Source organism: Cetorhinus maximus, chromosome 23 (assembly GCF_964194155.1).
Source record: "Cetorhinus maximus chromosome 23, sCetMax3.hap1.1, whole genome shotgun sequence".
Taxonomy (NCBI): domain Eukaryota; kingdom Metazoa; phylum Chordata; class Chondrichthyes; order Lamniformes; family Cetorhinidae; genus Cetorhinus; species Cetorhinus maximus.
The window spans coordinates 33,688,191-33,709,863 of NC_135901.1; the positions used below are offsets into that span (position 1 = coordinate 33,688,191).

The 21,673-nt window shown below is 44.2% G+C and overlaps 2 protein-coding genes across 2 annotated transcripts in view; both read right to left on the reverse strand.

The window, feature by feature from the left end:
* LOC144697491 (uncharacterized) overlaps positions 1-21,673 on the reverse strand; it is a 1,380,819-nt gene that overhangs the window by 136,725 nt on the left and 1,222,421 nt on the right. The window lies entirely within an intron of this gene.
* The window catches only part of LOC144697552 (uncharacterized), a 67,635-nt gene continuing 49,164 nt past the window's right edge, over positions 3,203-21,673 (reverse strand). The window contains exon 3 of the mRNA XM_078569599.1: positions 3,203-4,116. Coding sequence (XP_078425725.1) covers positions 3,351-4,116 — 766 coding nt within the window. The 3' untranslated portion in view covers positions 3,203-3,350. The remainder of the gene's footprint in view (positions 4,117-21,673) is intronic.

Below are 21,673 nucleotides of genomic sequence, written 5' to 3' on the forward strand. Positions count from 1 at the left end.
AGTAAGGAAGGCGAATATGACAACAAACTGAATAATCAGTAACAGGACATCAATTAGTCTCCTCTTATCAAACAGAAATCAGACGCTCACCACAGCGTGTGTGAAATAAACCTGATTTATGACATATTCCAGAATATAAACTCCAGCCCAGTTAATATCAGCAGCATTAAGAATCTAAGAAATAGGAACAGGAGTAGGCCATTCAGCACCGTGAGCTACTCTGCCATTCAGTGAAATCATGGACGATCTTCTACTTCAACACCATTTTCCTGCACTATCCCCGTATCCCTTGATGTTTCAATATTTAGAAATTGATTGATCTCAATCTTGAATATACTCAATGACTGAGCATTCACAGACCTCTGGGGCAGGGAATTCCAAAGATTCACCACCCTCTGAGTGAAGAAATTCCCCGTAAAATCAGTCCTAAATGGCCTGTCCCTTATTCTGAGACAATGCTGCCTGGTTCAAGACACCCCCACTCCCACCCCCCCACCCCACCCCACCCCACCCAAGGGAAACATCTACCTTGTCGAGCCCTTTAAGAATTTTGTATGTTTGAATAGGATCACCCCTCATTCTTTTAAACTTCAGAGAATAAAGACCCAGTCTATTTAATCATTCCTCATAGGACATTACCCACCCACCCATCCCAGGAATTAATTTAGTGAACATTTGTTACATTCCCTCTATGGTAAGTATATCATTCATTAGGGAAGGAGACCAAAACTGCACACAAAACTCTCAAGTGTGGTCTCACCAAGGTTCTATACAATTGCAGTAAAACATCTTTACTGCTATACTCAAAACCAGCTGCAGTGAAGGCCAACACACCATTTGCCTCCTTAATTGCCTGCTTGCTGTACCTGTAATAAACTCCAATTCTCAGAATGAACATGGTTCAGCCCTGAATGTGATTATCAGAAGAAGCAATAACAACTTCTATTTATATAGCACCTTTAACATAGTCAAACATCCCAAGTTGCTTCACAGGAGCATTAGCAAACAAGCCTCAACACCAAGACACAAAAGGAGATATTAGGACAGGTGACCAAACATTGGGTCAAAGAGGCAGGTTTTAAGGAGCCTCTTAAAGGAGAGGAGAGAAAGTTAGAGAGGCGGAGATGGTTAGGGAGGGAACCCTGAGCTTAGCACACAGGAAGCTTCATGCACGTCCGGCACTGGTGGAGTGATGGAAATCGGGGATCTGTAAGAGTCTGGAATTGGAGGAGCAGAAAGATCTTGGAAGGATGTCAGGCTGGAGGTGGTTACAGAGGTAGGGAGGGACGAGATCACGGAGAGATTTGATAAGCAATCTGAGAATTGTATAATCAGTGCATTGCCAGACCAGAAACCAATGCAGATCAGTGAGTGCAGGGGTAATGGGTGATTGGGACTCACGTGGGTTAGGATATAGGCAGCAGTGTTCCAGATTTACAGTCGGTGGAATCTGAGAGTTGGGCTAGGAGACCTTTGGAATAGAAAGAAAAACAGAAACAGCTCTGAAGAAGGGCCATGCGGACTCGAAACGTCAACTCTGTTTTTCTCTTCACAGATGCTGTCAGGCCTGCTGAGTTTTTTCAGCATTTTCAGTTTTTCTTTCAGATTTCCAGCATCTGCAATATTTTGCTTTTTATCTTAGAGCTTTGGAATAGTTGGGTCTAGAGGGAGAAAAGGCAGGAATGAGGGTTTCAGCAGCAAATAAGCTGAAACAGGAGAAGAGACGGGAGATGTCACAGAGGTGGAAGTAGGCGGCTTTGGTGATGGAGCGGACATGGGTCAGAAAATCAGCTCGGAGTGAAATTGACACTGAGGTGATGAACTGTTTGGTTCAGGCTCAGACAGTGGCCAGGATAACAACAGAATCCAGCCTATCCAGTCAGATGTGAACTCACTGGGGTATCAGAAGGTTGATTGACTGAGTGAATCCCTTCCCACACTCAGTGCAGGTGAATGGTTTCTCTCCAGTGTGAGTAAGTTGGTATTTCATCAGATCTTTAATGCTTTTAAAACTCTTCTCACAGTGAGAACAACTAAAAGGTCTCTTATCAGAGTGAACAACTTGATGGGCAGTGAGGCTGGATGAACAAGTGAACCCTTTCTCACACATGGAGCAGATGAATGACATCTACCTGGTGCAATCACGCGGGTTGTAGCGATTGAACCCTTACAACAGGATTGGATATGACAATAAAGTTCAGTTATGGGACAGCTGTACTAAGAGAAAGGCAGGACAAACTTATAGACTGAAGGTAAAGTTCAGACAGAACAATGTGAGCTACATACTTCCCATGTCGTATTCGGACAGCAGAGCACACTTCTTAACTCAAAGCTTCCAGTTTTCTTGTGGAGTTTCCAGCTTTCTTGTTTTTTCTTACTTCCTTGTCTTCTTACCTTTGTTCTTTTTTCCAAAGCACCAAACCCCTTCTGAGGACTATTCTTATGCTGGAAACTCCTCAACTGGCTCCACTGAGGCTTCCAATTCGAACTGTCCATGGACATTTCACTCCACCATCATGTTGCTCTTGTCCAATCATAGGTGTGTTCACATGAACAGCATTCACTTGTTCATGAGAGCAAGATATGAGGAGTTTCTTCTCTCAGAGGGTTTTTATTTTGGAATTCTCATCCACAGAGAGCAGTGGGAGCTAGGGTACTAAATTGGACCGATTTTTGATCTACAAAGGAGACAAGGGTTATGGGAGCCGGCGGGAAAGTGGAATTCAGGTCACAATCAGTTCACCCTTCACCTCATTAAATGGCAGAGCAGGCCCGAGGGGCTGAATGGCCTCCTCCTACCCCTATTTCTGACGATCTTTTGTCCCAATATTCGAGGTGAGGGAACCGTGAACAGTATCAGTGAACATGGGCAAGCTGGGTGGTCAGCAGTTTAGTGGGTATAGGTTCGAGGTTGCAGGTGGGTTTCATGGACAAGGTGAGGGCTGAGAGGGCATGAGAAGACATAGAGAAAATAGAAAAAGATGAGGGGCAACTTTAAAGGCAGTTTGCCCCAGTGGGCTAGTGGAAGGGAGGGAAGCAGCAGAGGCAGCTGATCAGATTGTCTCAATCTTAGTGACAAAAAAGCTCCATGAGCTCTTCACACTTGTTGTTGGAGGTGAGGATGGAGGAGACAGGAGAGGGAGAGCCCTTCAAAAGGAACTGACTTGTGTCAGAGATATTAAAAAATATTTGAGACATGGTATTTGACACAAAGCTGATTTTTATTTTTTACTTCATCCAGAATATTAACCCCTATAACTGAGCTGGAGTTTGTTAACATCAGCAGAAACAGACCCAATGAACATGGTTCAGTCCTAGATGGAATTAACAGCAAAATCCAGTCACTGTAGTTACTCGTGAACTCGCTGGTGTCTCATCAGGGTGAATGACTGAGTGAATCCCTTCCCACACTTGGAGCAGGTGAATGGTCTCTCCCCAGTGTGAACTCGCTGGTGTACAGTGAGTTGAGATGATCTCCTGAACCCTGTCCCACAGTGAGAACACCTGAATGGTCTCTTGTCAGTGTGAATATGTCGATGGCGCATCACATCCCTGTAACTTTTAAAGTACTTCCAGCAGTCCGGGCATTTAAAAGGTCTCTCGTCAGTGTGAATTAACTGGTGTGTCAGCAGGTCAGATGAATTAATGAATCCCTTCCCACATTCAGAGCAGGTGTACGGTTTTTCCCCAGTGTGAACTCGCTGGTGTGTCAGCAGGTGGGATGACTGAGTGAATCCCTTCCCACACTCGGAGCAGGTGAACGGCCTCTCCCCGGTGTGAACTCGTTGGTGTCTCAGCAGTATGGATGAAAGAGTGAATCCCTTCCCACACTTTGAACAGGTGAACGGCCTCTCCCCGGTGTGACTGCGCCGATGAGTTTCGAGCTGAGCTGGATAACTGAATCCCTTCCCACAATCCCCGCATTTCCACGGCTTCTCCCCAGTGTGGCTGCATTTATGTTTTGACAGGCCAGATGATTGGCTGAAGCCTCGTCCACACACAGAGCACGTGTATGGTTTCTCCCCAGTGTGACTTCTCTGGTGTCTATGGAAGCCAGACAACCGTGTAAATCCCTTCCCGCACCTGGGACATGTAAACGGCCTCTCTCCCGTGTGACTGCGCCGATGAGTTTCCAGTTCAGACGGGTAACTGAATCTCTTCCCACAGTCTCCGCATTTCCATGGTTTCTCTTCATTGTGACAGTACGTGTGCGGTTTCTCCCCACTGTGAATGGTGCTTTTTCCTTCCATTCAAAATCCAATGACAAGGCCACGATAAATTTGGCGACTGTGTCAGATCCTGACGTGATGTGTGGTTTCAGTTTCCAGACTGCAAATCTCGCCCCCCTCTTCTGATACCCTGCAAAATTGATTTGAGACAGAAAAAAGGGAGTGAGAGAGAACCTACAAAAACACAAAGGCAGGTTGTGAAATTGAACAGGAGTTCTTCACATCAGCAGAAGCAAACACCACTGTCAAGAGTGAACGTTATTCAATCCAACTGTCAGACTGAACATGGTTCAGTCCAGGATGTGATTAACAGCAGGAATAACACTAAAATCCAGCCCCTGAACTCTCTTGTAAGCTTGCTGATGTTTCAGCAGCTGGGATGAATAAATAAATCCCCTTCCACACACGGAGCTGGTGAACACCCTGTCCCAGGTGTGAATGTGCTGCTGCATCAGAATATTGGATGACGGATCGAACCCCTTCCTACCAATGGAGCAGGCGAATAGCCTCTCCCCAGTGTGAACTTGCGGATGTGCCAGCAGTTTGGGTGATCAACTAAATCCCCTTCCAGAGACAGAGCAGGTGAACAGCCTCTTCCCTCTGTGAAGTTGCTGGCATCTCAATAGATTGGATGAATGAATGAACCCCTTCTGTCACGTAAGGCAGGCAAATGGCCTCCACCCTATTACTGCGATGATGAATTTCCAAACGGGATGCACAATTGAATCCATTCCCACAGACCCCAAATTTCCACGGTTTCTCTGTGCTCTTGGTGTGCTTGTGTCCCTCCAGTTGGTTGATCAGATGAACATACAAACATACGAATTAGCAGCGGGTGTAGGCCCCTCGAGCCTGCTCTGCCATTAAATAAATCATGGCTGATCTGATTGTAACCTCAAATCCACATTCACACCTACACCGATTGCCTTTCATCCCCTTGCTTGTCAAGAATCTATCTAGTTCTGCCTTTAAAATATTCAAAGACTCTGCTTCCACTGCCTTTCGAGGAAGAGAGTTCCAAAGACTCACGACCCTCTAAGAGAAAAAAATGTCTCCTCGTCTCTGTCTTAAATGGGCGACCTCTGATTTTTAAAAGTGACCCCCTAGTTCTAGATTGTCCCATAGGAAGAAACATCCTCTCCACCCTGTCAAGACCCCTCAGGATCTTTGATGTTTCAATCAAGTCACCTCTTACTCTTCTAAGCTCCAGCTGATACAAACGTAGTTTGTCCAACCTTTTCTCATAAGACAACCTTCCCATTCCAGGTATTAGTCTAGTAAACCTTCTCTGAACTGCTTCCAGCACATTTATAGCCTTCCTTAAATAAGGAGACTGATGCTGCACACAATACTCCAGATGTGGTCTCATCAGTGTCTTGCACAACTGAAGCATAACGCCTCTGCTTTTGTATTCAATTCCCCTTGCAATAAATGACTACCTTCTAGTAGCTTTCCCAATTACTTGCTCTAACTGCATTCCTACCTTTTGCAATTCATGCACTCAGATACCCAGACCCCTCTGCATCTGAGCTCTGCAATCTCTCACCATTTAGATAATAAGCTTCCTTTTTATTCTGGAAAAGCATCGGCGGAGAAGAAAAGAGTTGATGTTTCAAGTCCTCATGACCCTTCAACAGACCTGCTGCGTTTTTCCAGGTAATTCTGTTTTTGTTTTGGATTTCCAGCATCCGCAGTTTTTTGTTTTTATTCCTTTTTATTCTTCCTACCAAAATGGACAACATATTTTCCCACATTATACTCCATTTGCCAGAACTTTGCCCATTCACTTAACCTATCTATATCCCTTTCTATCCTCCTTATGTCCTCTTCACAACTTACTTTCCTACCTATCTTTGTATCATCAGCAAATTTAACAGCCGTACCTTCAGTCCCTTCACCCAACTCATTTATATAAATTGAAAAAAATTGAGTCCCCAGCACTGATTTCTATGGCACACCACTCATTGTATCTTTCCAACCAGAAAATGATCCATTTATACCGACTGTCTGTTTCCTTTTTAATTTTTTTTTGTTATATCCTTTTCCCTTTCCTTTCTCGAAGCCCCATCCACATTCATAACTTGTCTATGGTTTCGTCCCGCTGTGAGTGGTGCAATGTTTTTCCAGGCTGTGTAACATTTTTTTTTTATTTGTTCATGGGATGTGGGCTTCGCTGGCTGGGCCAGCATTTATGGCTCATCCCTAATTGCCCTTGAGAAAGTGGTGATGAGCTGCCTTCTTGAACCGCTGCAGTCCATGAGGTGTAGATACACCCACAGTGCTGTTAGGGAGGGAGTTCCAGGATTTTGACCCAGCGACAGTGAAGGAACGGCCGATATATTTCCAAGTCAGGATGGAAAGCGGTTTGGAGGGGAACTTCCAGATGGCAGTGTTCCCATGTGTCTGCTGCCCTTGACCTTTTCCATGGTAGTTCTCGTGGATTTGGAAGGTGCTGTCTATGGAGGCTTTGTGAGTTGCTGCAGTGCATCTTGTACATGGTACACACTGGCTGCCACTATGCATCAGTGGTAGAGGGAGTGAATGTTTGTGAATGTGGTGCCAATCAAGCGGGCTGCTTTGTCCTGGATGGTGTCAAGCTTCTTGAGTGTTGTGGTAGCTGCACTCACCCAGGCAAGTGGAGAGTATTCCATCACACTCCTGACTTGTGTCTTGTAAAGTGTGGACAGGGTTTGGAGAGTCAGGAGGTGAGTTACTCGTCACACAGTTCCTAGCCTCTGACTCTTGTAGCCACAGTATTTATATGGCTGGTCCAGTTCAGTTTCTGGTCAATGGTAACCCCCCAGGATGTTAATAGTGGGGAGTTCAGTGATGGTAATGCCATTGAATGTCATGGGGCATTATCCCTTATTAGAGATGATCATCGCCTGGCAGTTGTGTGGCATGAATGTTACTCACCACTTGTCAGCCCAAACCTAGATATTGTCCAGGTCTTGCTGCATTTGGACACAGGCTGCTTCAGTTTCTGAAGTGTCACGAACGGTGCTGAACATTGTGCAATCATCAATGAACATCCCCACTTCTGACCTTATAATGGAAGGAAGGTCATTGATGTAGCAGCTGAAGATGATTGGGCCGAGGACACTACCCTGAGGAACTCCTGAAGTGATGTCCTGTTAAAGCTCTTTCCACAGTCAGTGTACTGGAACACGCTGATTTGTGTGTGCTTGTGTACGTGTGTGTGTGTCAGTGTTTTATCAGTCACACTGATGTTTGAAATCTTTTTCCACAGACGGAACAGACAAACATTTCTCCTTCCACATTCAAGGGCTGATGATATTCAACTCCTGTTGAATACAGTGACTCTGTCAGATCTTGATGTGATGATTGGTTTGAGTTTCCCGTCTGTAAGTCCTGTAAAGCAAGGCAATGGCCTCTTCTGAGTGATGGGATGAATGAGTGGATCCTTTCCTACACACGGAGCCAATAATCAGTCAGTGTCCAGTTTGAATTCACTGTGGGCAGCAAGATGGGAAGGACAACTGAATCTCTTCCTTCATATACAGAGGGTGAATGGCCCCTCCTCAGTGTGAACATGACAGGCAGCTGGGAGAATCTATACAACGTGTTGTGTGCATGCATGAGGATTCAACTGATCATCCAACTTGGAGAGACACAAGGACACCCGCACCATGGAGAAACCGTGGAAATGTGCAGGCCATGGGAATGGATTCAATTCTCCATCCTGGCTGGAATCTCATCGATGTAGTCATTCCGGGAAGAGACTATTCACCTGCTCCAGGTGTGGGAAGCGACTCACTGTCTGAGCTACCCTCCAGATAAAACAGCGTGTTCACACTGACTAGAGGTCATTCACCGGCTCTGTGTGTAGGAAGAGCCAGGCTATCTGACCCATCCTCCAGTTAGACCAGCGCGTTCACACTGACCAGAGGTCATTCACCTGCTCCATGTGCGGGAAAGGACTGGCTATCTGATCCATTCTCCAGTTAGGCCAGTCTGTTCACACTGACTATATCAATGCAAGTTTTCTTTCTTTCAAGATGACACAGACAGGCTAGTGGAATGGTGTGAGGTGACATATTTCACTAGGAAGAAAGAGGTGAGGCAAAACAAGACAAGTGGTACAGTTTATTTAGAATTTGCCATGCCCAATCTAACAGGGGGTGGATAAAGATTCGTTTATAGACTGGAACATTGAAGCACAGACAAATTGCAGGGATATGGAGAGAGAGCTGGCATGTGGGATGAACTAGATTGTTCTTGGAATCAGCCGCCTTACACTTGATGGGCCGAATGGCCTCCTTCTGTGCTGTACAAGAGAAAGCTAGCTGAAGATATAAAGATAGACAGTAAAAGCTTCTATAGGTATTTAAAGAAGAAAAGAGTTAACAAGGGGAGCCTTGGTCCTATAGAAAATGAGTCTGGGGAATTAATAATGGTAAGTAAGGAGATGCCAGGTGAATTCAACAGGTATTTTTGCATTGGTTTTCACTATACAGGATACAAGTAACATCCCAGAAATATCTGTAAATCAGGAAACAAAAGGGAGGGACTCAAGAAAATTACAGTCACCAGGAATGTGGTACTGAGCAAATTGTTGGGGCTGTGGGGTGACATATCCCCAGGCCCTGATAGACATCGTCCTAGGGTCCCTAAAGAAATGGCTAGTGAAATAGTTGATGCGTTGGTTTTAATCTTGCAAAATTCCCAAGCTTTGGGGAAGGTTCTATTAGATTGGAAAATGGCAAATGTAACTCCTTTATTGAAAAAGGGAGGGAGACAGAAAGCAGGAAACTACAGGTCAGTTACCCGAACATCTGTCATAGAAAATTGTTAGGAACTATTATTAAAGATGTTGTAGCAGGGCACTTAGAAAGGTTTAAGGCAATCAGGCAGAGTCAACATGGTTTTGTGAAAGGGAAATCATGCTTAACCGATTTATTGGAGTTCTTTGAAGGAGTCACGTGCTGTGAATAAAGGTGAACCGGTGGATGTACTGTACTTAGATTTCCAGAAGACGTTTGATAAGGTGCCACATCTAAGGTTATTGCAGAAAATAAAAGCTCATGGTTTAGGGGGTAACACTTTGGCCGGGATAGAAGATTGGTTAGCTAACAGGAAACAAACGGTAGCCATAAATGGGTCTTTTTTCTGATTGCAGGATGTAATGAGTTCTATGCCACAGGTTTTGGTGCTGGGGCCTCAACTTTTTACAAGTCATATAAATGACTTGAATGAAGGGACAGATGGTATGGTTGTTAAATTTTCTGAAGACACAAAAGTAGGAAAATAAGTTGTGAAGAGGATGTAAGGAGGCTACAAAGTCACGTAGCTAGGTTAAGTGAGTGGGCAAAGATCTGGCAAATGGAGTATGTGGGCAAATGTGAAATCGTCCACTTTGGCAGGACAAATAAAAAAAAGAGGATAATTATATCCATGGTGAGAGATTCAGAGGGATCTGGGTGTCCGAGTGCATGAATCACGAAAGGTTAGTATGCAGGTACAGCAAGGAATTAGGAAAGTGAATGTAATGTTATCATTTATTGTGAGGGAAATTTAATACAAAAGTAGGGAGGTTATGCTTCAGTTGTACAAGGCACTGGTAAGACCACATCTGGAGTACTGTGTAGTGTACTGGTCTCCTCATTTAAGGAAATATGTAAATGCGTTAGAAGCAGTTCAGAGAAAGTTACCTAGGCTAATGCCAGGAGTGGGCGGGTTGTCTTATAAGAAAAGGCTGGACAGGTTAGGCTTGTGCCCACTGAAGTTTAGAAGATTAAGAGGTGACTTGATTAAAACCTTTAAGATCCTGTGGGGTCTTGACAGGGTGGATGTGGAGAGAATGCTTCCTCTTGTGGGAGAGTCTAGAACTAGAGGTCACTGTTTAAAAATAAGGGGTCGCCCATTTAGGACAGAGATGAGGAGAATTTTTTCTCTCAAGAGGGTCGTGCATCTTTGGTACTCTCTTCCTCATAAGGCAGTGGAAGCAGAGTCTTTGAATATTTTTAAGGCACAGCTAGATAGATTCCTGATAAACAAAGGGGGTGAAAGGTTATCGGAGGTAGGCTGGAGGTTACAATCAGATCAGCCATGATCTTATTGAATGGCGGAGCAGGCTCGAGGGGCCGAGTGGCCTATTCCTGCTCCTAGTTAGTATATTCATATATGCTATTCTCTGATATGATTCTAGAGTATCGGACCGTCCTCAATCTCCTATTTTTATGGTCCTTGCTGGTTGGAGCAATGTTGTGGGGTTAGTTTCATTTCAATCAGTCAATTGTCTGGGAAGCTGGTCTGTGTATCACTGAATTTCCTGAGATTGTGTTAAACTAGCTGCAGTCGCTCAACCCGCTTCCTCTTGGCTGATTAGACATGTCCTGTTTTATACCAAGGGTAAACACACTGTTCTATGTTAATCTGTCTGACTCATTTCCTGAGGGTTTTTTTTAGATTCTTATCCTGTTTTCTTATCCTCTCTCTCTCTCTCCTAAAGATGCTGACTCTGACTGGCTTCAGTTCTACACTCACTGGTTCCCCTCTCTCTCAGGTGCTGACTCTGACTGGGTTCAGTTTGACACTCACTGGTTCCTCCCACTCTCTCCTGAAGGTGCTGACTCTGACTGGGTCCAGTTCTACACTCACTGATTTTTCCCTCTTTCTCTCCTCCCCGCTACCAGTCACCAGGGCATTTGACCCTCGGGTGCCTGACATCGAAACCCGATGTTTACCTGGCTTGACGCCACACCACAGGCAATGGGATTCCTTTAACTGTCGCAAGCGAGTATAAACCGTGTCTGTCACCCTTTTAAGAGCCGCCCCACCCATTCCCACATTTCCTTAAATATCTGAAATTTAGATTAAATCCCCAGCAAATCCAAAACACTTACAAAGGTTGAAATGCGTCTCCAACTCCACTCCACCAAGTTGATTCTTTGGAACAGTTTGAACAACCAAGCGTGGGATGTTGAAATATTTCTGGGCTGAGTTGCAGACACGATCAGTGTTTCACACGGAAAAGATCCTGGGATCTGGTCCACTCGACTCGCGGGGCAGAGATCCCGCCCTCACCACTGCCGTTGGCTTGAGCGCCACCGCAAGCAGCCAATCCCAGGCGGCCGTGCACAGCCACGTGACTGGACATGGCCTTATTGAGGGTAACAATGGCGGTCAGGCCTACCCATAATGCCCAGCGCTCCAGAATACGCCCCGGAACTGAGAGGCTTCACCTGCACCCAGCCACAATCCATCTTCCTTAGTGACAAAAACAAAAATTGCTGGAAAAACTCAGCAGGTCTGACAGCATCTGTGCAGAGGAAGACAGAGTTAACGTTTCGAGTCCGTACGGTTCTTCATCAGAACTCATAGAAAGCTATAAAATTCTAACAGGGCTAGACGGGGTAGATGCAGGAAGGATGTTCCCGATGGTGGGGGAGTCCAGAACCAGGGGTCACAGTCTGAGGATATGGGGTAGACCATTTAGGGCTGAGATGAGGAGAAATTTCTTCACCCAGAGAGTGGTGAGCCTGTGGAATTCGTTACCACAGAAAGTAGTTGAGACCAAAACATTGTATGTTTTCAAGAAGGAGTTGGATAGAGCTCTTGGGGTGAAAGGGATCAAAGGGTATGGGGAGAAAGCAGGAGCAGGCTATTGAATTGGATGATCATAATGAATGGCCTACTCCTGCTCCTAGTTTCTATGTTTCTATGTAACTAAAGAGAAATAGAAATGTGGTGAAAGCTGTTTAAGGGGGGTTGGACAGGTCGAGCTGGATAGAGGACTAGTGATAGGTGGAGGCAAAGAAGAGAACATCTTCCTTTGTGCTGGGTCTGAATCCAGTCGGTGCAGAGTTCCCCCACCGCCCCCCCCCCCACCCCCAATACCCATTGGCTTCAATGTTACTAGGATTTCTTTATAACAAACAGAGTCAAAAATGATAAGATAAAGCAAAATACTGCAGATGCTGGAAACCTGAAACAAAAGCAGAAGATGCTGGAAAAACTGAGCAGGTCTGACAGCATCCGTGGAGAGAGAAGGACAGAGTTAACATTTCTGAGTCCGTATGACTCTTCTTCAGAGCTCTGAAGTGTTGAAATATTATCAACTTGCCCTCCCAATTTGAAAGGTTTCAGAGATATTAACGTAACGTGGCTGAAATACATTGAGGTAACGTTTCGAGTCCATATGACTCTTCTTCACTCTGAAGAAGAGTCATACAGACTCGAAACATTAATTTAACTTTGTCTTTCTCTCCACAGATGCTATTGGACCTGCTGAGTTTTTCCAGCATTTTCTGCTTTTGTTTCAGAGTCAAAATGCTACTTCGATGTCAAGGGCAGTCACTCTCACCCTCAAAATACTACAGATGCTGGACATCTAAAATACGAACAGACAATTCTGGGTATTTCATCACTGGATCTCAGTGGTTTGGTGATGGTTTGAATTTGATGCCTTCCAGTTACTAACTTGCCGACAAGTGGAAATAGCTTTTCCTCATTTACCTGATGAGATTTTGAACCCATCCCTCAGATCTCCAACGACCCTTTGTTCTAATGAAAAGAGGTCCAGTTTCTCTAATCTGCCTTGATCACTAAAGCCTCTCTTCCCTGGGATCATCTCAGTGAATCTCTTCTGCACCCTCTCCATGGCCTCGACATCCTTCCTGGTGTAAGATCCACAAAACCTGACCTAATATTCTAATTGCAGCCTAACCGATGATTTGTGCAGGTTTACATGACCTCTGTCCTTTTGTACGCTGCACCCCAAATTATAAAACTGAGGATCCCATGTGCCTCTTAGACACTTTATCAATTTGCCCTCCCACTTTGGAAGGTTTTGGAGATATTAACATAACATGGCTGAAATACATTGAGGTAAAATGTCTGATATAATGTGTATTGTGGGATAGAGGAGTTTAGCCTGAGTTAGAAATTCAAACAGGCTCTTCACTGCAGACAGGTCACCATGACAATACCGATAAGACAGTGCACATGTGTGTCCGTCATCTTTATAGGGGGCAGTGTGCAGCAGTGCACATGTGTGTCGGCCATCTTTATAAGGGGCAATGTGCAGCAGTACACATGAACATACAAATTCGGAGCAGGAGGAGGCCTCTTGGCCCCTCGAGCCTGCTCCGCCATTCAATAAGATCATGGCTGATCTGATTGTAACCTCAACCCCACATTCCTGTCAACACCCGATAACCTTTCACCCCCTTGTTAGTCAAGAATCTATCCAGCTCTGCCTTAAAAAATATTCAAAGACTCTGCTTCCACCGCCTTTTGAGGAAGAGCGTTCCAAAGATTCACCACCCTCTGAGAGAAAAAATTTCTCCTTATCTCTGTCTTAAATGAGTGACCCCTTATTTTTAAACAGTGACCCCTTAGTTCTAGATTCTCCCACAAGAGGGAACATCCTCTCCACATCCACCCTGGCAGGATCTTAAAGGTTTCAGTCAAGTCACCTCTTACTTTTCTAAACTCCAGCAGATACAAGCCTAACCTGTCCAGCCTTTCCTCATAAGACAACCTGCCCATTCCTGGTATTAGTCTAATAAACCTTCACTGAACTGCTTCTAACGCATTTACATCTTTCTTTAAATAAGGAGACTGATACTGTACACAATATTCCAGATGTGGTCTCACCAATGCTCTGTACAACTGAAGCATAACCTCCCTACTTTTGTAATCATTAACATTCTATTAGCTTCCATAATTACCTGCTGCATCTGCATACTAACCTTTTGTGATTCATGCACTAGGACACCCAGATCCCTCTGAATCTCAGAGCTCTGCAATCTCACTATTTAGCAGCCCAAAGCGGTGATGGTGCAGTGGCAATGTCAATGGACTAGTCGTCCAAAGACCTAGCCAGGCTTTCAGGTACATGGGTTCAAATCCCACCTTGGCAGCTGGTGGAATTTAAATGCAATAAATAAAATTTGGAGTTAAATAATGACCATGAAACCATTGTCTATTGTTGTAAAAACACATCTGGTTGAAGTTGTAAGGTTTGTGAGCAGCTTCCCTGGTGGCCTAGTGGTTAGGATTCAGTGCTTTAACCACCATGGCCTGGATTCGATTCCTGGCCAGGGAATAATGATTTACTGACCTCGTGCAAAATGTTAAAATGAGCCTGAGTTGCTTCTTGATTAGGAGCAGAAAACACACATCGGCTCTGCTGGAATCAGTGGAGCGTGCACTGGAGGTGTTGGTTGTGGCTTAGTGATTGTATTCTTATCTCTGAGTCAGAAGGGTGTGGGTTCAAATCCATATCCAGAAACATGAGCATAAAATCCAGGTTGATATTTTCATTATTCAAGAAGGGAGGAAAGGATAAACCAGGCCAGTCAGTCTAACCCCAGTGGTGGGTAAACTATTGGAAGCAATTCTGAGGGACAAAATTAATCTACACTTGGAGAGGCAGGGACTAATCAAGGACAGTCAGCATGGTTTTGTTAAGGGGAGGTCAAGTCTGTCCAATTTGATTGAATTCTTTGAAGAGGTGACTTGGGACTGCAGCAAGACTTTTGATGAGACCCCACATGGGAGACTGATAACGAAGGTAAGAGCCCATGGGATCCAAGGCAATTTGGCAATTTGGATCCAGAATTGGCTGAGTGGCAGAAAGCAGAGGGTGATGGTTGAGGGGTGTTTTTGTGACTGGATGCCTGTGTCCAGTGGGGTTCCAAAGGGATTGGTCCCTTGCTGTTTGTGGTATATATAAACGATTTAGACTTGAATGTAGGAGAGTTGATCAGTAAGTTCACGGATGAAACGAAAATTGATAGGGTGGTAAATAGTGAGGAGGATAGCCTTAGATTACAGGAGGATATAGACGCAACCGCTCAGATGGGCTGATCAGTGGCAAATAGAATTTAATATGGATAAGTGTGAGGTGATCAACTTGGGCAGGACAAATAAGGCATGGGAATACACGATGAATGGGAAGTACCGAGGATCAGAGGGACCTTGGTGTACATGTCCACTGGTCTCTTAAGGTAGCGGGACAGGTAGATAAGGTGGTTGTAAAGGCATATGGGATACTTGCCTTCATTAGCCAAGGCATAGAATAAAAGAGCAGGGAGGTTATGCTGGAACTGTATAAAATGCTGGTTAGGCCACAGCTAGAGTATTACTTGCAGTTCTGGAATCCACATTATCGGAAGGATGTGATTGCACTAGAGAGAGTGCAGAGGAGATTTACCAGGATGTTGCCTGGGCTGGATAGTTTTAGTTATGAGGATAGACTGGGGTTATTTTCCCTGGAGCAGAGGAGGTTGAGGGGAAACATGATTGAGGTGTATAAAATTATGAGGGGCATTGATAGGGTAGACAGGAAGGAACTTTTCCCCTTGGTGGAGGGATCAATAACCAGGGAGCAGAGATTTAAGGTAAGGAGCAGGAGGTTTAGAGGGGATGTGAGGAAGAATTTTTTCACCCAGAGGGTGGTGGGAATCTGGAACTCACTGCCTGAAAGGGTGGTAGAGGCAGAAACCCTCATAACATTTAAGATGTATTTGGAGGTGCACATGCGATGCCATGGCAAACAAGGCTATCGGCCTAGTACTGGAAAATGGGGTTAGAATAATTAGGTACTTGTTTGACTGGCTCAGACTCGATGGGCTGAAGGGCCTTTTCCTGCGCTGTTGACCTCTACGACTATAAGCTTCTTTTTTATTCTTCTTGCCAAAATGAACGATTTCACATTTGCAGATGTTATACTTCATTTTCCAGATCTTTCCCCACTCACTTAACCTATCTATTTCACTTTGTAGCCTCCTTACGTCCTCTTCACAATTTACTTCCCTACTTATCTTTGCGTTGTCACAAATTTAGCAACCATTCCTTCGGTCCCTTCATGCAAGTCATTTATATAAACGGTAAAAAGTTGAGGCCCCAGCACTGATCTCTGCGGCACACGACTCGCCACATCCTGCCAACCAGAAAAAGACCCATTTATGCCAACTCTGTTCTCTGTTAGCCAACCAATCTTGTATCCATGCCAATATGTTAACCCCTACACATTTTCTGCAACATCTTTGATGTGGCACCTTATCAAATGCACGTGCATCTGCCATTTTATAGGGGGCAATGTGCAGAAGTTGTGACCAAAGGTGGAGCAATTAAAATTGGGAATTGTCATTAATCCGGAATTGGAGAAAGTGAAGATACCTCAGAAGATTGTGAGGCTGGAGGAGAGGACAGAGATAGGGAGGGGCAAGACCATGGAGGGATTTGAAAAAAAGGCTGAGAAATTTAAAATTTTGGTGCCTCTTAACCTAGAGCCTTTGTAGATCAGTGAGCACAGGGGTAATGGGTGAACAAGACTTGGCGCGTGTGAGCACGGGGTCAGCAGAGTTTTGGCTGACCTCAAGATTACAAGGAGATTGAATGTGGGAGGCTGGCCAGGAGTGTGGTAGGATAGTTAAGTCTGGAGGTAACAAAGGGATGGATGAGTGTTTCAGCAGCAGATGAGCTGAGACTGGGGTGGAGTCGGGCGATGTTACTGAGGTGGAAATAGGCGGTCTTGGTGATGATGTGGATATGTGGCTGGAAGCTCATCTTGGGGTGAAATATTTCACCATGTTTGTGAACAGTCTGGTTCAGTCTCAGGCAGTTGTCAGGGAGAGTGATGGAGTCAGTGGCTAGGGAGTGGAATTTGGAGCGGGGACTGAAGGCAATGGCTTCAGTCTTCCCAATATTTAAATGGAGGAAATTTCTGCTGACCCAGACCTGGATGTCAGACAAGTCAGGATGGTGTGTGACTTGGAGGGGAACTTGGAAGTGATGGTGTTCACATACACCTGCTACCCTGGCACTTCTAGGGGATGGAGGTTGAGTGTTTAGGAGGTTCTGTCAAAGTTCTGGTTGAGTTGTAGATATATAAGATCCCCCTCCTTCACCTCCTGCGCCTCTCTCCTACTTCTCTCTCTCTCTGTCTCTTCTCTCTCTCTCTCTCCCCTTCTCTCTTTATCTCTTCCCATAGACGCCAGAGTCTTCTGTCGGCCCGGCCAAGGTGGCAGGTTCCCTTTCAGAAGGACATTAATGGACCAGTTGGGTCTTTATAACAATCCAGCAGTTTTTACAGTCACATTTTTCCTAGTGCCAGCTCCACAAATTACCAGGTTCGTTCAGCTCAAATTCGCAGCCTGCCTTAGTGTTTTTGAGGTTATGGCGTGGCAGGTGATATATGCCAGGCAAACCAAACCCACAAGGGGAGCTTGGCCACACTATCACAACAGTTTTGCCATTTGGTGTTTATTATGAGAAGGCTTATGCACTGAATTCAGAAGAATGGAGTCTACTGACACCTTTAGAGATTTTAAACCTTAGTCAAAGCATTTCTTAACAAAAGGGTAAAATAAAACAATAAACTGTCAAGAAGATACAATAATGCTATTGGAAATGTATTAAAAAATAGAGGTATCTGTGTCTGTATGCATCCGTGCTTGTGAGACTTAATTGGATTAAAGGCAGCTGGTCAGAAGGCTTTGATGTAAACATGGTACGCCTTAGAATGTAAGGTGTAAAAATACATTTGCATTTTTAAATAAACCAGGCTAGATTGTTTTCAAAGGAGGGGTGAAACGTGTCACCCAGCCAGGTGAAGTTTGAAGCATGAGTGTTTATTTTCCCAAAGATTACTGGTAAAAGTTAGTACTAAGAGAGATTTTTATTATCAGAAAGATGAAGTCCAAAGACATAGTGAAACCATGGGAATTTGCATTCAAAGGGGAAAGCATGTATAAAGGAGGGAAGGCTGTGTGTAAGGGTAAGCATTTTTAAGATCTAACAAGTGTGAAAGGCCGTCAACATCTATGCCTCCAGCTAAGACCATAAGACGTAGGAGCAGAAGTAGGCCATTTGGCCCATCAAGTCTGCTCCGTCATTCAATGAGATCATGGTTGATCTGATAATCCTCAACTCCACTTTCCTGCCTTGTCCCCATAACCCTTGATTCCCTTACTGATTAAAATTCTGTCTATCTCAGCCTTGAATATACTTAATGACTCAGCCCCTACAGCCCCCTGTGGTAAAGAATTCCTCAGATTGAGTACCCTCTGAGAGAAGAAATTCCTCCTCATATCTGTTTTAGTTGGGTGCTCCCTTACTCTGAGATTATGCCCTCTGGTCTTAGACTCTCCCACAAGGGAAAACAACCTCTCAGCTAGGTCAGTTAGCTTAACATCTGTCATTGGGAATATGCTGGAGTCTATTTTAAGGATGTAATAGCAGAGCATTTAAGGATGTAATAGCAGAGCATAATCTAATTGAGCAGAGTCACCATGGCTTCATGAAGGGGAAGTCATGCCTAACAAATTTATTAGATTTCTTTGAGGAGGTAACAAGCAGGATAGCAGGGGTCTTTTCCAGAATCTAAGGATTCTTGCTGCCTTCACAGAACTGAAGTTAAGAAAATTCACTTTGAATTTGACTTGTTCAGGGTGTATGTTTCATTGCCTGTGTCTTTTAAAATCTGTGTGCTTTACTGTTGCCCTAACCAAAGTGTAATGGAGAGTTAGATTGATTAGGGGATTTAGAAGTTATCATAGTAGTAATATGTAGATCTATGTATGTGCTAAAAAAAAAAATCATTTTTCTCGTTAATAAATATTTAATCTAGTGTGTAAAAACCTATAAGACTTGGTGGTCTTATTACTACTGAATTCAAGGCAGAAATTGATACAAATTGCAAAACGAGCTGTGGCAGTTGTTTCAAGTTTCCCTTGGGGATTTGAAAAAAAACAGCATTTACCATCAGCTGTGCCATAACAAAACACACACAAAATTACAGTTACTCGGTTACTTAGTCTGAATAGTACCCAAAATTCTTATTTAAACAGGCTCCCAACTACACACCCCCTTTAAGGCAACAGTCCAAAATAAATTGTAAATTTAAATGGGCAATCCATAATCACAGAATCACACAGTGCCCTTCGGCCCATCGAGTCTGCATCGACACATGAGAAACACCTGACCTACCTACCTAATCCCATTTACCAGCACTTGGCCCATAGCCTTGAATGTTATGATGTGCCAAGTGCTCATCCAGGTACTTTTTAAAGGATGTGAGGCAACCCGCCTCCACCACCCTCCCAGGCAGCGCATTCCAGACCATCACCACCCCTGGGTAAAAAAGTTTTTCCTCACATCTCCCCTAAACCTCCTGCCCCTCACCTTGAACTTATGCTCCCTTGTGACTGACCCTTCAACTAAGGGGAACAGCTGCTCCCTATCCACCCTGTCCACGCCCCTCATAATCTTGTACACCTCGATCAGGTCGCCCCTCAGTCTTCTCTGCTCCAACGAAAACAACCCAAGTCTATCCAACCTCTCTTCATAACTTAAATGTTTCATCCCAGGCAACATCCTGGTGAATCTCCTCTGCACCCCCTCCAGTGCAATCACATCCTTCCGATTGCTAATAAATCCAACAGGGAAACTCAGAGTAAATGTGAAATTCACTGCCACAGGAAGTGGGTGAGGTGAAATAGCTTAAATGTTTTCAAAAGGAAATGTAATGAGTGAATGAGACAAAAAGGGATGAGGAAGAGAAGCTGAAAGGCTGGGAGGAGGCAGATGGAATGGAAGGAAATGCGTGTGTGAAATATAAACACAAGTCACTGCAGGGGTTGGATTCTGCTGTTATTGCTTCTCTTAAAACACATCCAGGACTGACAGTCTGGTAATATTTTGTTTGTTTCTGCTGATGTTTACGCCCTCTATGCCTGTCTGGAGTTCATTATTCTGGGCTGCAGTGTCCCTTTTTAAAAGCACCATCTGTGATCTTTCCCTTAATTCAAGGACCCTTGATAGGCACTCAATTACGATAAAATGATGAACTTTTACTTCAATCCTAAATTAATATTTGGTACGAACACTACAATTCAGCGTCTGAGAGGTTCCACTGATTAACATCTCCACTTAGAAAGTGCTGATTAATCCTTGCTGACAATTCTTACTGACTTGCACATTACACGCTGTGGCACCACAATTATGGAATTATATTATCAAGGTACATGAAACAAAACAGTAAAATATTTTACGGGCACATCAATAAAAGAGGAAGTCTGTGATGTGAATTGGACCTTTAAGGGATACAAAGGACAATACCATGGGTAGTGATAGAGAGATGGCAGGAATCATTGTTTCGCCTTATTGTTTCTCAGGGAGCGAGAACAAAGAAATATAACATTAGCTGATGAGGTGAGTAATGAGGTAAGTGCATTTAAAGTCAGGAAAGGATGTGTTGAATGAACTAATTAAACTCAAGGGGGTGAAGTGGTCTGGATGGATTGAATGCACATATTTTAAAATAATATAGGGAAGAGACAGCACAGGCACTCGGTTACTCATAATTCTGCTCATAATTCATTCACAGAAGGTGTAGTGCCAGAGGACTGGTTGGTAGTCAATGTAATTCCTATATTTAAAAAGGGACACAGAACATGCCCAGGGAAATATGGACCAGTCAGCTTAACATCAATGGTAGGAAAAATATTAGGATCCCTACTAAAGGAGAGAATAGAAGAACCTCTAAAAATGAGAAATATAACAAAGAATAGTCAGAATGGATTTCAAAAGGGAAAATGTTGCTTGACCAACCTTTCTGAATGTTTTGAGGAGGTAACAGAGAGACTAGACAACAGTAACGCAGTCGATGTTGTCACGAAAGTATAATAATTCTCATAATATTATTGTGATTTGTTGTAAAAGTAGGTTAATGGTAGGGGTTGGATAGTTTCTCTGTGCGTGTGTGTGTGTCGGGCGGGAGGGGGGGATTTAATTGAATTGGAGGCAGCTGGTTTGGAGATTTTGGCTCATCAAAAGAAGCTCGGTTTGAAATGCTAAGTACATAAATTTGGCTGAAGTTTTAGAATATGAGGTGAGGGGAATTTGCATTTTTCGATAAATCAAGGTAGTTTGAATTTCAAAGAGATGGTTGGATGTTGCACCTAGCCAGAGAAGCTAGACCAAGCAGTGTGTTTATTTTTCCCCCAAAGGTTACTGATAATATTAGCACCATGAAAAGATTTATATTATGGGAAAGGTAAAGATCCAAAGACACTTGGGAACAATAGGATTTACATTCAAAGGGAGAAACATGTATAAAGGAGAATGAGGTTATGTGCCAGGAAGATATAATAATGTTATTGGAATTTATTGTAAAATAGTGATATCTGTGTCTATGGGCAGAATTTTCCTGTTGGCGTGTGGGAGCAGGTCCCGCACGCCGATGCATAAAATGACGCGCGGTGACGTCGGGCAAGCGTCCCGATGTCACCGCGCACCATCGCAGCTGGTGTGTTCGGTGGCGTGAGCGCACAATATGGCGAGAAGGCCAAAAATCAGTTTCATGGTGTCATGAAACCAGTTTGTGATCATCCGCTCCACCCACTGATGGCGGGCCTCGTTTCCCAGCATCGGACGCAGGGAACCTCATTGTAATACATCTGCATACTATT